At 36.1% G+C, this 15,373-nt stretch overlaps 1 protein-coding gene across 1 annotated transcript in view; it reads left to right on the plus strand.

Annotated features, from left to right (window-relative positions):
• The window catches only part of LOC143535125 (protein OVEREXPRESSOR OF CATIONIC PEROXIDASE 3-like), a 35,209-nt gene extending 27,709 nt beyond the window's left edge, over positions 1-7,500 (plus strand). Inside the window, exons 4-5 of the mRNA XM_077029469.1 lie at positions 6,225-6,343; positions 7,139-7,500. Of these exons, the coding sequence (XP_076885584.1) occupies positions 6,225-6,343; positions 7,139-7,226 (207 nt within the window). The 3' untranslated portion in view covers positions 7,227-7,500. The remainder of the gene's footprint in view (positions 1-6,224; positions 6,344-7,138) is intronic.
• Positions 7,501-15,373: the final 7,873 nt, after the last annotated feature.

A 15,373-nucleotide genomic window follows, 5' to 3' on the forward strand; every position in this document is an offset into this window, starting at 1 on the left:
TTGCTCCAGCCATTAGTATTCTAAAAGGGAAAACACAAACATCCTCACTCAAGGAACTATATAGTACAAGGATAGCAAGGCTAACAGGTAATAACAGTGGCCAGCTGTAACTAGCTGATCACGTTGCTTTCCGTGTCCTATTCACTTCCCTTAATGAGTCTCTTTGTGCTAGTTCTACTTAAGCAATTAGTCAAATCAAACAATCAATTATTCATATCCCTGTCGTTCACATATCTTTCCTTTCTCCTTAACATATATCATTTAATCATACACTTTACCTTTACTAATCTTGCTTGAGCGACACATGGCATTCTTGAACTGGCATCTTCTTTCTTTTCTTACTTAAATCCCATTCTCTGTTCAAGTCTAAGCGTGTAGGATGCTTAAATCTCTCGAACTTTGCTCTGATACCAACTTGTAAGGCCCCGTCACCGGTAACCCTACTTTAGCGTCGGATTTACTCATAAACACAGTTCTAAATATCAGAGTTTATTAAAAACTTTACACGGAATATAAAACTTTCATAAAACATTACATATCAATTCATAATCATGTCTTAAAACATTCCTCTTGTCTTTCAAAATCAAAACATAACTTATAAAACATATCAGATCTTCAGATGCCAGGCTTTAGTCTTCTGCCATGTGTCCTCCACTCAAGCCAACTGTCTCATCCTACTCACCTGCGTGCATACTAAAAGTCAGCTACGCTGAGTGAGTTCTAGTTAATCATACAATACCATACAATACCTTATTACATACATACGTACTTAACCTCATAACTTTCTTCCATACACACATAAGTACTCATACCTTCATTCTTACTTACTTACTTTCTTTCTTACTTACATACTTTCTTTACATTCATAATCATTCGTTTTAAAGAGCCTTTCGCCCTATAACCTCACAGATATTATAAGGGTTTGGTCCCTATCATCACAGATATTATAAGGGTCTGGTCCCTAACATCACAGATATTATGAGGGTCTGGTCCCTATCCTCACAGATATTGTAAGGGTCTGGTCCCTAACATCACAGATATTATAAGGGTCTGGTCCCTAACATCACAGATATTATAAGGGTCTGGTCCCTTGGTTTTCGAATATTAGTAGGGTTCGATTCCCTCTTCGTTACCATACAACCATACATCATACCTCGAGTATTATTAGGGCTCGGTACCCTTTTCGTAACCATACAACCATACAACCGTCATTTCCTTCTTTTATTAACTTTATTACGTTCATACACATAAACATACATATCATACTTACCATATTTATAACGTTACAACCTGACAGTACGTGCAATATCCGAAGATCGTTCACGTACCATCAAGCAATCATTCATACATATCACATATATCACATATGGCATACACTTATCACTTAGGATAAATGTATTAACAACACATCAAGTATGCACACAGCCCCGAAAACATAACAAGGAATGGGGCTAGAAACTCACCTGGATTCTGCTTCTTTTTCTGGTAGCTGTAAATCCCTTCTCTATCTGAGCTCGGCTGACTGTACAAGTTATACGTATCAATACTCGTCTGATCTAATCTGGTGGCCTAGTATTAGCTTACTTTAACTTATCGCTTTATAATTTATTTTCTAATCAAACTTGGCTTTAGGCGAAGTTAACCCTCGGGCGAACTTAGCTTCAGGCGAAGTTAAACCTTAGGCGAACTTGGCTTCAGGCGAAGTTAAACCTTAGGCGAACTTGGCTTCAGGCGAAGTTAAACCTTAGACGAACTTGGCTTCAGGCGAAGTTATCCTTAGGCGAACTTGGCTTCAGGCGAAGTTAAACCTTAGGCGAACTTGGCTTCAGGCGAAGTTATCCTTAGGCGAACTTGGCCGTAGGCGAAGTTATCCTTAGGCGAAGTTACGCTTGAAGGCGAAGTTCATCAGGCGAACTTAATCTTGCAGGCGAAGTTATCGCGCTGCAGATCTGTTTGCCCATAACTCCTTCGTTTCTTAGCCAAATAACTCGATTTTGGTACCCACGGAATCGTATGATCGGCGCCTACAAATCCCAACCATCAAATCGGCCTAAAATCGACGTTTTAGGGGTCCGATTTGGGCAGTTTGAGTTTCGGGTCCGGTTAACCCATCCAATCCTAACCATTTACAGTAATATTAGCTTTGTTGGATTTGTTCTTACCTTACCAACTCAGATCTATCAACAAAATCTCGGGTCTCGGCTCCGAATCTTGATCGGTTAGAATGTGTGTGTATGTGTGTTAGGAGTTTTAGGGTGTAGGGTGAGAATGAAGATATTTTGGGTTTAGGGGATATTTATATCCCTTAAATCCCATTCTCATTTAACCCATCTCAAATAATCCAAGTCCACAACCCGCATCCATTACCCAACACTAGCCCGATTCATACCAACTCCTATTCTGTTATTTATCTCCTGATAACCCGAGTAAACTTTCCCTCTATTATTAAGTAATATAATTAATATCATTTTGGAAATTTCGGGATGTTACAGATTAATTGAAACTTCAAAATGATGATTAATTGGACCAATTTCAAAGTTTAATTGATCAATTAGTTCAACAATTTCAATTTCAATTGGTCAATTTTATCAACTGACTTGTGAAAAAGGCGTGACGAGGAAGATGGTGTTCACGATGGTACCGTCGACGGTCGCGAAGGTGGATGCAATCATTGGACGGTGACGGTGAAGGTGTACGGAATCGATGGATCAGTGGATCAGAGTTGATGGAGCAGAGGATCAGAGCAGTGCGTGATTTTTGAAAATCGATGGTGTAGAAACTCGCGTACCTATTGTATGATCAGGGATTATTGTATTGGATCCTTTATATATATATATATATATATATATATATATATAGAAAATGATCCAAACAAAAAACAATTGTTTTGTGAGAAGTGTGAGAAGGCTTTAAAATAAAGCACACCACCTTAATAAGACCATATACCATGTAAATAGGAAACTATACAGTTTTTAGAAACTACTAATCTCAACCACTAGATTCTAGATCCAAGTGCCTAATATTTTGTCACAAAAATAGATAACATATATATATACACACACACACACACACTAGTTTTTATCCGCCGTATTACGGGGGCTGTTTTACATTATTCGTTTTTAATATTTATAAACTTTTATGGAGTTTAATTTTATTTATTGTAAGGAAATTTATAACTAAGATGTTAAAAAGGTTTATTGCATGAGAAGCCTCCATTTATTTATTGCTTAAAGTTTGATGATAAAAAGGTTTCACAAATAACTAAGATGTAATAATCCGGTTTAAAAGTTATCTTGTTTTGGTGAGATCTAAAACCCGCTTATTTTTTGACTATAAAATTGCTTCTTAATTATAAATAATATCTTTTTTTTAAAAAAAAAATATACCATATAATAATGCAGTATATCCTATTTTATTGGATTTTCACATCAATAACATGGTGAGCATAATTTTTAATTTAATGAGATGTTATAACCCGTTTAAAGAATATCTGCGTTTGGTAAGACTCATACCCGTGAATTCGAGTCAAATGCATGAGAAACCTTCATTTAAATATCAAGCAAATCTAGTGACTCCAAAAAAAGGGGGAGCGACCACATTGCGACACGTAGGTTTTTATGGTTTCGTTTATATGTATTATAGATATATATATATATATAGTGAGCTCATTGGGGAACTCCAAAAAAGTGGGGAACTAGCATGTGAAAAGATAATATAAAACTCGATTTCAATTGTAAAAAAATAGTTTTTGCATAAACTTCTTTGCAGTTTTTGCTTATAAATACATGTAGAAGACATTCCAATAAAAAATATTATTTTGTAAAAAAGAATATTTATTTACTTTTTTTAATTAATTTTAACAAATAATGAAAACGGTACATGTGTTTATATGTAAAAGCTCAAAAAAAGATTATGTAAAAACGTGTTTTTTCATGCAAAAATGAATTTTTTTTTACATGTGAAAGACATGGTTACTCAATTCCCCCACTTTTTTGTGGGTTTCTTTTGAATATATATATATATAGAGAGAGAGAGAGAGAGAGAGTAGGGTTAATGTAAAAAACAATAGTTTTGTAAGAAGCATACGAATAGATGTACACCCTTGGATCTAAGATCTAGTGGTTAAAATTTGTACTTTCTAAAAGTTGTATAGTTTCCTATTTACATGTTATAGTGTCATATTTCGGTGGTGTACTTTATTTAAAAGTCTTCTCACACTTCTCACAAAACAATTGTTTTTTATTTGAACCATTTTTTAAAAATAATCATATCCATTGGATCATGTTAATCAATTATTGAGATTTAAAATTTCCAATAACTGGCATAGTTTACAAGAATTGCTTTCATCATTATAACCTACATAGTTTTCTAGAATTTTTCTTTTATCATAATTTGTAATGCCAAATGTCAAAAATATGTTGGTTCTTACCATCCCTAGGAAACTCCTATTCTTATTTGAACTATTTTCTATATATATATATATATATATATATATATATATGATCAGGATCATGAGAGAACCTTTTTGAAATTGAGAATTATGAGAACCATTTTGGACCACAAAAAACTCAAAAATAAAAAAAAATCATAAAATAAAAAAAAACACAAAAATAAAAAAAGTAAAAAAACCAAAATTATTATTTTATCATCCCGGTTTCTTAAAAAAAATAAAAACTCGGTTTAGCTAAATTATATACACATATGTATAATATTTACATATATGTACATTTACATGTTTTTTATACATATGTGTATAATCTAAGATAAATGATATTGTACATATGTGTATATTACGTAACTAAAGATTATATAAAATTATACATATGTGTATAATACGACGTTTTTTTTTTAATTTTTTTAATGAAACTGGAATGAAATATAAGAATTTTGATTTTTTTACTTTTTTTAAATTTTTATTATTTTTTGTTTTATGATTTTTTTAAATATTTTTTTAAAGGTGTTTTTAGTGGTCTAAAATGGTTCTCAAAGTTCTTAATTTTAAATGGTTCTCTAAGGATCCTTACCCTATATATTTATATTAAGTTTTTATATTTCTCATAGATTTTTGACATTACCTACCCAAAATTTAACTATAAACAAGCTCTATATTAGCGGGTGAGATTGGTACTTTATAAAAGTTGTATAGTTTCTTATTTACATTTTATAGTGTCATATTTCGGTGGTGTACTTTATTTAAAAGTCTTCTCACACTTCTCACAAAACAATTGTTTTTTATTTGAACCATTTTCTAAAAATAAATCATATCCATTGGATCATGTTAATCAATTGTTGAGATTTAAAATGTCCAATAACCAATAGTTTCCAAGAATTACTCTTTCATTATTATAACTTATATAGTTTTCTAGAATTTTTCTTTTATCATGATTTGTAATGTTTTGTAATGTCAAATGTCAAAATCTTTTTGGTTCTTACCATTTTTAGGAAACTCCTATTATTATTTGAACTATTTTCTATTTATATATATATATATTAAGTTTTTATATTTCTCATAGATTTTTGACATTACACTACCCAAAATTTAACTATAAACAAGCTTTAATATATAAATAACTTATATATGCAATCTAAAAAACTATATGTACAGTATCCTGAATTCCTGATGCACAAAACCTTTCGATGTACCAGAGGTGCACCTCCAAACCTCCCCTCGAGCTCTATATAGGTTTTTTTTTCTAACTATAGAAACCATTCAAGTTTCAATATTGTTCCATTGTGTTTTTTTAATATTTAATTTTTTTAAATTAAATGATTTGTGTGGACCATATATGAAAATTGGTTATTATTCAGTGATTATCTTTTTCAAGTTTAACATGAAGTAAGAGGTAATTGTGAAAAGAAGTCACTAAATAATAATCAATTTTCATAATTGTTTTGTGTTGGTAATTCAACTAAAATAACTTTGTAAAATTTCACAACAAAGGATCTAGAGTGAAATTTTTCTCTAAACCATTTCTTGAGTTATGTATTTCAACTGTTTCGTATAGGTAATTCAACTTAAATAATTATGTAAAATTTCACATCAATGGACCTATAGTGATTTTTTTCTCTAAACCATTTCCTGAGTCATGTATTTCAACTGACACAGGGTGAAGGTGGTAGTAAACTGCAATGTGCGTAGCATTAGCTTATGTTATTATTGCAACACCCTTCTTTAATAAATCAAGTTTTAATGATAGTCTGTATTATGTTGTAAACGAATGCAGAATGCCATGATAAGCAATATTGTGCATGTGACAAAACTACCTCGCAAGAAAGTTCTAAAATGGTTTGTAGATAAATGTGGTGAAGATGGTGTTCCTGATCATCGCCCACCATATCAACGGTTTGCTTTTAAAACTATCCTTACATTATAAACCCAATGTGCGTCTTAAAATTAATTATAACTCTGAATAAAACTTAAGAACGTGAAAGTTGAAACGTTATGCATGCTTTCATGGTCATTGCTTTAGACTTCTAGTTCATACAACCAAACATATTTTTGTCTAAAGTTGTATGTTCTAAGTAGAGGTGGAAAAGTAGGTGAACTGAGCTCGAAGGCGTATTTTATATAGTTTATGTAAATAGCTTATGCGTCAAATTAGATTACAAAAAGTGTATTTTTCAGTAGTATTTTACTCTAAAATAAAATAATTCCCAAAGTTTTATGCATTAAAAATACAATTTGGTCTACTTTTACCCGTCCGACCCATTTGGGTTACTTTTGATCTTGTGCATCTTCAAGTAAAATTCTTAATAATTTGTTTTTAGTAATCATAATAAATGACCATGGCTTAACGTTTGAAAGTCCAAATATTTTGAAACGGGTTTTAGTTTATTATTGAAATTTCTTTGGGCTATTAGCACTTGAACACAAAATGGATTGACCAATAGTATCGGTCAAACAGTTTTGGCTGTTTGCCCAGCTTGACTCATTTGGTCCGTTTTAAAAATACCAAAGGGGAGACCAAACTATTAACATGCCTACTGCGTTCTTGTTAAAAGAAGTAGCAAATTGGATGGGTTAAAGGGGTAATTTTTTTAAATGGGCCAGGTCAATTCAGGGGATATGCATTTCTAGATTGGTATTGATAATAGTGTTGACATGATACAACAAAATGTATCTTTGCAATGCATACAGGGACATGGGATCAGACAACGAGTCAGAGATTAGCCATGACAAGGCTACCGAGGTTAAAAAGGTCGTTGAGGATGCAAAAAGAAGGTAATGGTGAATACCACAGTTTTGGTCACTGTCGAGTTTAGGAAGGCTTGGTATAAAACAACTGAGTCTGGTGTTTATGTTTGTAGCTTATTATTGCCTTTACCGACAACACGTCGTGGAGGGGATCGTGAAAGGTTCCCAACACTGATAAATGGTTAGGAAACATACCTTATGTGACGGGTTAAAATATGTTTAATATGTAGTTTTGTGCAAAACTAATTTTAATTTTTAATTATTCTCATTATATATTTGATACAACTTATGTTTGATGTCGTTCGATGGTGTTGGAGATGCTAATGTGTGTCTGACTGTAAATTTAAACACTAATGTAAGTCTCGAATCTAGATCACTACAATTATGATATCAATATAACAAGTATAGGTGCGGAATACCGATACTTGGTAACATAAGATTGCTTCAAAACACACATATATTAAGATACGTCGGGTGCTTAAGCACTTACAATACACAATACTAAACAATAAGTGAGTGAACAACAGTTACCTATACAAGACATCTACTATATATAGGAAACCCAAAACACCTAAGCCCATTCGCACCCAAAAGCCCGCCGAGAACTCTAAGGAGTTCTCGGCCTACATGTTAGCCCAAGCCCAAGCACAAGTGAAACACAAAACAACTTAGACTAAATACAAACCAAATAAACTAGGCCCAACAATCTCTCCCTTGGTTTGTGGCTTTGTCTTTTATTCATGCTCCAGGTAGTCAATGTCAGCATCTTTCAATGCACCTGCCCAAAACTTGCATCTTATAATAGAAGCTACCAGACCGGTGAATTCTTTAGCAGCCATTTCAAAAATCGGATCAGCAATTATCTGGAAAGTACTGAGCGTCTTGATGTCCCTTTCTCCCAACTTTAATAAGTCTCTTGGATCAACAAATCTGTACTGACCCTTTCCTTTCGCCAGCTTGATGACAACTGTAGCAGTGACACTATCATACATCCAAAATCTCATGTTGTCCAACGTGCCATCTAGAATCGCGTCTCGCAAAGGAATATGAGTGGCCTTGTCCGTGGTAGGCCACATAACATTTACCATTGTTTTGCCGATCTTTGGATCTTGTACTCCCTTTGCCTTCTTCAGAAAAGATTCAGCAGTCTTCATATTTGGGAAGCCTCTGTCGACTTCCCTTCTCAAAAAGTTCCAGAAGTCAATACTAGAGATGAGATCGGAACCGTACCGGTACCGACCGGTCCCGGTCCTGAAAATCCTGGTCCCGAAAATCACGGATTCTTGGTACCGGCAATTAAATGAGAGAGTTTAGGATTAGCCTGCAACCGAGCATACTGGTAGACTGCTAACATGACGTCAGGACGACTTGCTGTCAGGTACATCAGATACCCGATCATCGATCTATAGTATGTTTGATCTACGAGACTCCCATCAGGATCAGATGACAGCAGTTTTCTTTCCGCCATGGGAGTGTTGGCACTCTTTGAATCTTGAAAATCGAACTTTGCCAGTATATCCTCAACGTACTTCCCTTGATGTAGTAAGATTCCTTCTGAGCTTTGGCGAACCTGTAGCCCCAGAAACGTTGTCTTTCTTCCAAAGAACTCATCTCAAACCTCTTCTTCATTACACCCTCAAATTATGTGCACAACTCAGCGCTGGTGGATCCAAAGATGATGTCATCAACATAGATCTTAACGAGAATCAAATCTTTTCCGACAGTTTTCCAGAACAAGGTTTGATCGATGGTTCCACGCTTGTAGCCATGATCAAGAAGATGCGTGGTCAATGTAGCATACCACGCTCGAGGAGCCTGATGTAACCCGTATAATGCCTTGTCTAACTTGTAGACGTGATTTGGCTTCTTAGAATCAACAAAACCCGGTGGCTGATCAACATAAATATCCTCCTTGACTTCACCGTACAGAAACACGGTCTTAACATCAATCTGATACACTGTAAACCCCATGAATGATATGCCAGAAAAATTCTAATAGCCTCAAGTCTAGCCACTGGGGCATAGACTTCAGTATAATCTAACCCCTCGACCTAACGAAAACCTCAAACTACCAATCGTGTCTTATTGCGAAAAATAACCCTGGTGTTATCTTGCTTGTTTCTGAAAACCCATCTTGTATCAAGAGCTTTCTTTCCTTCCGGCAGTTTAACCATCTCCAGACCTTCAACTTATCAAACTGATTCAATTCTTCATGCATAGCATCAACCCAACTAGGTTCCTGAAGAGCCATTTCAACATTTTTAGGCTCAATTTGAGAGATAATACAGGAAAACATGCAACTGTTTATGTGTCATGTCTGACTTCTGGTGGACACTCCCGCTTCAATGGGACCTATGACATTTTCAATCGGATGATTCTTTTGGATTCTTGACGGAATTAGGTGATCGGAAACACCATTGTTAGGTTGAATATTTGACACGTTCTCACTAAAATCAGCAAGGGGATTTTTCCAGCCAGATGTCACCGTACTATGAGAGTACGAAGTACCAGAACATATTCATCAGGGATGGTATCGGGAAACAGTGTACTCCCAAATATCTGACGGATGGAACTCTCCCCCTCAACAGCAGCCGTATCTTCAGACGTGTTTGTCAAAAATTCTGTTTCTGAGGTATCCTTGGGCTTAGTGCCAGTTGCAGATGAATCAATTAACTAAACGACATCATCATCAATGAGTGGAGAAATGTGGGACACTCTCTGTGAGTTATCCCTAGCAGCTTCCACAATGGGACCACATAGAGGTTCATGGCTGATGACTGGAAACACATTGAATGGTTTAAAAAATTCGTTGTAGTCAAATAGCCAATTGGGACCGACACGAGCATCAGTCTCATTTACTTCTAACCAACGAACCTCATAGGACTCTAAAATCTGTTTGGTGGACTTGTTGTAGACCCTGTAGGCTGTATTTCCCGCATACCCAACAAAGTAACACTCATCGGCTGCGGCCCCAAATTTTGGAGTAGTTTCGAGATTCAGTAAAGTGCAAGGACATCCAAAAGCTCTGAAATGTGCAACAATGGGTTGATGACTGTAAACAATCTCATATGGGGTCTTCATCTTGGATTTGTTGATCATCACCCGATTCTGAACATACCAAGTCGTGTTAACAGCTTCTGCCCAAAAGAACAGTGGCAGTTTAGAGTTACACAGCATTGTTCTTGCAGCTTCGATAAGAGTTCTGTTTCTTCTTTCAGCCACTCCATATTGTTGAGGCGTCCGTGGGGGTGCTGTACTGACGGAGCACCCCCTTTTCTGAACAGAAATGATTCAAAGTTGCATTCTTGAACTCCGTTCCATTGTCACAACGGATTCCCTTTAGCTTTAGATTCAGTTGATTCTCCATGAGCACAATAAACTTCTTGATTAGATCTGCAGTTTCACTCTTATTTGACAAGAAAAATACCCATGTAAAACGTGAGTAATCATCAGTAATAACAAGGCAATAAGAGTTGCGAGACAAACTCAAAACATGAACAGGCCCGAAAAGGCCCATATGAAGTAATTGAAAAACTGACGATATGGTATTAATCAACTATGGCTTGTGAGATTTTCGATGATGTTTACCCAAAGCACAAGCCACACATTTTTCAACAGTTACAAAATCCTTGATTGGTAAACCACGCACTAAATTATTTTTTCCAAGACAATTCAGATATTTAGTATTAGCATGACCAAGCCGACGATGCCAAAGCATTGCGTTATGTCCTGACACTTTTGAAAACAAGCAGGTTATTTCGTCAGGAACATTTTTATTCATGTCGATCACATAATTATTATCTTTTCGTTTTGATCGAACAAGAATCCAGTCTTAGGGTATGATTATACCAGGTTTCAGAATTAAAGACTCCTTTTTAGTAAAATGAGTTGAAAAGTCTTTGTCACAAATTTGTGACACGCTCAGAAGACTGTGCTTCAATTCTGGAACAAAATTAACATTCTCAAACTTTAAAACACAGTTACTTACAGTACCCTTTTGAGTGATCTTTCCTTTCTCTCCTCCCGCAAAAGACACATACCCACCGTTGAATGTTTGAATGTCTAATGTCCCCTGTCATGTGCCTGGAACAGTCACTATCAACATACCAAGGTCTGATGATATTTCTCTATAGTTGTCCCTGCACAAAGCGCATAATTAGTTAGCTTTAGGTACCCGGTCCATGCTTACACTGGGTGACCTTGATTCATCTACTGTTGTCACGGATTGCCATGACATGTCCTTATGATCGTCAAAAATGGAATTTGTAGAAACTTTTGCCGGAGATTTAGGCAACCATTTATGTTTGTATGATTTGGAGTTGTAGGTACGAATGGTTGTCGTAACATCCGATATTTTAGATATAGATGGAGACCGCTTTTTCTCCTATTTTGGTCTAGTCTTAGTGTTCATATTAGAATTTGAACTTGGAACACCTTTTATGACCTTTCTATTTGACATATTAGGTTTGGTCTGATGAGGACTAAACCTGCCAGATTTGTTTCTATTCCAATCATCGTCAAAGGAACTAGCTTGATAGTGCCTGAATCTTTGCATGTACGCGTTATTAGGCATGTATGGCATATTCCTCTGATAGAATCCATAGTAAGGAACGTATGGACGATGTGGACAATTTCTAGCAATATGACCAGGAGTGCCACAATTAAAACAAGTTTGACGTTTTATGAAGAAGTCATTTTGGGCAACTCCTTGTCTGGACTGGTTGTGTGGACCAGTCTGCTTAAATTTGCGAGAACTCTTGTTCTCAATTTTAAACTTATCACCTTGTTTGTCATTAGAGCATCCCTCTTTGACAAACTTAGGTGCAACGTATTTTTTTGATGTTTTTGAATTTTTAGTTTTATTAGAAACCACATTATCAGAGTTCAAAGTTTCAACCAAATAAACCACACAAGAATCCTTGCTCTTTAAAACATAGCCCACACAAACAGTGAACAACAGAATTCAAAACAGGAAGTTTTAAAGAAATATCAGAAATAAAGTTATTATCAAAATCAAAACTAGGGTCATCATCCTCATCAGTCCACTCCTTCACAATTACTTTTTCTGCACATGAAGTAGATACGTTAGAATTGTTCATATTTGAAGTGGACGGACCATCATTCGCTGCGAAAGCTGGTCCCATCACCTTTGTCTTGTTTACCATATTTCATGTCCTTTATCTTTTCTTCATGTTCTTTGGTAACAGGGGTAGGAACATAATTGTGGTTGTAGGGTGGGGGAACTTGACTGAATCCTATTCCCTCACCTTCATTTTCTTTCCACCACAATTGGTTTTCAATCATTGAGTTAACTACTTTACTGGAACCATCGAATTTTTTAAAATCAAGTTCAACATTTTCAAACTTACTAGTTAGATTTAAGATTTCTAACTTAGAAGCTTCCAGTTTAGCAGTTAACTCAGCAATTTCTTGTTTGGCATCAAGGTGGTGACAGCTTCTTATGCTAAAATCATATTTAAGCTTAGAGATATCTTTCTTTTGTGCTTCAATTTTGTCAAGAAAACCTTTTTCATTTTTCTTAAGCTTGAAATTTTCCGATTTTATTCTTTCCATATCTCTACTCAGACTATCATTATGAAGCTTAAACATTTCTATTTTTTCAACACAATTTAAAGAACATGGTTGAAAAAGTACCTCAGATGAGTCTGGAGAAGTAAACGCCATATACGCAAACTGAAGCTCCTTGACCTTTTCCTCAGCAGCATTGTCTTCTCTAGTGTCTTCAACATAGGCAAAATTTGCAGTCTGATTTCTAATGTTAAGTGCAGCCATCTGACCTTCCCAAGAAAACTGTTGAGCAACCATACTTCTTTCATCATTACCTGAACTACCTCCAGCCTCACCACGAGCATTTCCAACTGGAACCAATGCCCTTTCCGTATTTCCATCCTTAGCTGGGTTAGTACATTCACGAGCAAAATGACCCGGCTCGTGACAATTGTAGCACCTGAGAGTGTCTTTGTTAAAACCCACCTTTTGATTATAAGGCATTTTCCAATTATTTCTACCCGTCCTCTTAGTAAACTTCTTTGCACGGAAAACTGCCATGGCAATTTGCCACGAGATGTCCATTTCTTCAACATCATCTGGATGAATTTGATCTAGTTCAGCAGCAACCATAGGTTGAACCAAATCTCCAGCCAAAAAGGCATGATAACAATTCATGAATCCCTCCATTAGAGCTATATTCTCTTGAGTCTCCTTTGGTATGGTGGGGATCTAGCTAAAGTTCTGACTGGGAGAGTGGGTGGTTTTACCAGTGTCATTTGAAGACTGTCCAGACTTAGTAAAGAACACTGGAGCTGGTTTGGGTGAGTTGCATGATGATGATTGACCTAGGGTGGATGAGAACATCTGGAAGTTTCCCTGAGGTGTTTGTTGAGTGGGCTTGAATAGTGAGAAACTATCTTGAGACATAAGAGCATTGTTGGAAGCAACATTGTATCCAGCAGCACTATAAGAACTAGCATGATTTATTGCCCGCTGTTTATCATCCATATCACGTGCTTTAATAGTGGCTATCATTTCAGTCATACCCATCCTGTTGAGATCCTTAGTCTTTTTGATAACCGCAACATTCATGTCCCAACTTTTCGGTAAGGAGTTCACCAACTTGTTACTTATCTCTGAAGTTTGCAGATAAATTCCGGCTGTTCTCATTTCAGTCACAAGAGATATGAATCTTTGAAGTTGGGATTCCAATGTCTCTCCCAAAACATGATTAAACATATTGAACTTTTGTCGCAGCAGTTCTTGGCCACTTTTCTTCATATTTTCATTTCCTTCATAAACTTCTATCAGTGCAGCCCACAACTCTTTAGCAGATTGAAGTTCTCTAAACTGAAGGGCAATCTCAAGTGAGAGTGCCATAGTTAGAGTGGAAAGAGCTCTCTCATCTTCCTCAACTTTAGCAAAGTCATCATCATTATACTGAGATACTGGTTTCACAAGAACCTCGTCAGAACCATCCCTTTGATAGGTGATCCTTTGAGGTCCCCTCACGTAGTGTTCAAAACGAAATTTCCATTCACTGAACCCCTCATGGGACAATAGACGGGGTATACGAGTAGCAATGCCCATGATGGAATCAAGTTCTTGATGAAGTGACGAATTGGTTGAATTGCTACCATTAGTTAACTGGGCCATTTTAATTTGATTAGAGAATGTTTTTAAGTCCAATTAAAATTAAGTCCAATTTAAGAGTCCAAGTCCAAGTATAACAGGCCTAAAACAGCTAACTAGGCTGAGAACAGAATCAAACTGGTTGACCGAGAACTCAGACTTTGACCAAGTGTTGACCGAGAACACCAAGCGTTGACCAAGAACACTGAAGATGACCAATCTTTGACCGAGAACCACGAGATTGACCAAGACTTGACCGAGTACTGTTGAAGGCCGAGAACTACTTGACCGAAAACAACCAGTGGCCGAAAACAAAGAGTGACAGAGATCAAAAACAACCGAGATCTCAATTTCTTCGCCGAGAACTCTGTTTTTAAGCCAAGAACACCGAGAAAGAGTTTGACCAATGGATTTTGGCAACAATTTAATCCCTAATTTAGTGGGATTCAAACTGTTTCCAAAGATAAGTCAATCTTTGGCCAAAATATCTCCTTTTGTTCTTCTCCGATCATACACTCGCCGGAAAAACACAATGACCACCGTAAAAGCTATTTTCGAATCGTTGATATCACAATAACGAGCCTGAATAAGATCTAAGGCTCTGATACCAATTGTAAGTCCCGAACCTGGATCACTACAATTATGATATCAATATAACAAGTATAGGTGCGGAATACCGATACTTGGTGATTCAAGAACACGAATGAACACAAGTAAGTAACACAAAATTGCTTCAAAACACACGTATATTAAGATACGTCGGGTGCTTAAGCACTTACAATACACAATACTAAAAAATAAGTGAGTGAACAACCGTTACCTATACAAGACGTCTACTATATATAGGAAACCCAAAACACCTAAGCCCATACGCACACAAAAGCCTGCCGAGAACTCTGAACTCTAAGGAGTTCTCGGCTTACATGTTAGCCCAAGCCCAAGTACAAGTGAAACACAAAACAACTTAGACTAAGTACAAACCAAATAAACTAGGCCCAACAACTAATCTTGCTATGAGACTTCTAGGCATATATC

This window comes from Bidens hawaiensis, unplaced genomic scaffold (genome assembly GCF_021521415.1).
Source record: "Bidens hawaiensis isolate Kalapana, Puna unplaced genomic scaffold, B.hawaiensis_p1.1 tig00000779_1, whole genome shotgun sequence".
Lineage (NCBI taxonomy): Eukaryota > Viridiplantae > Streptophyta > Magnoliopsida > Asterales > Asteraceae > Bidens > Bidens hawaiensis.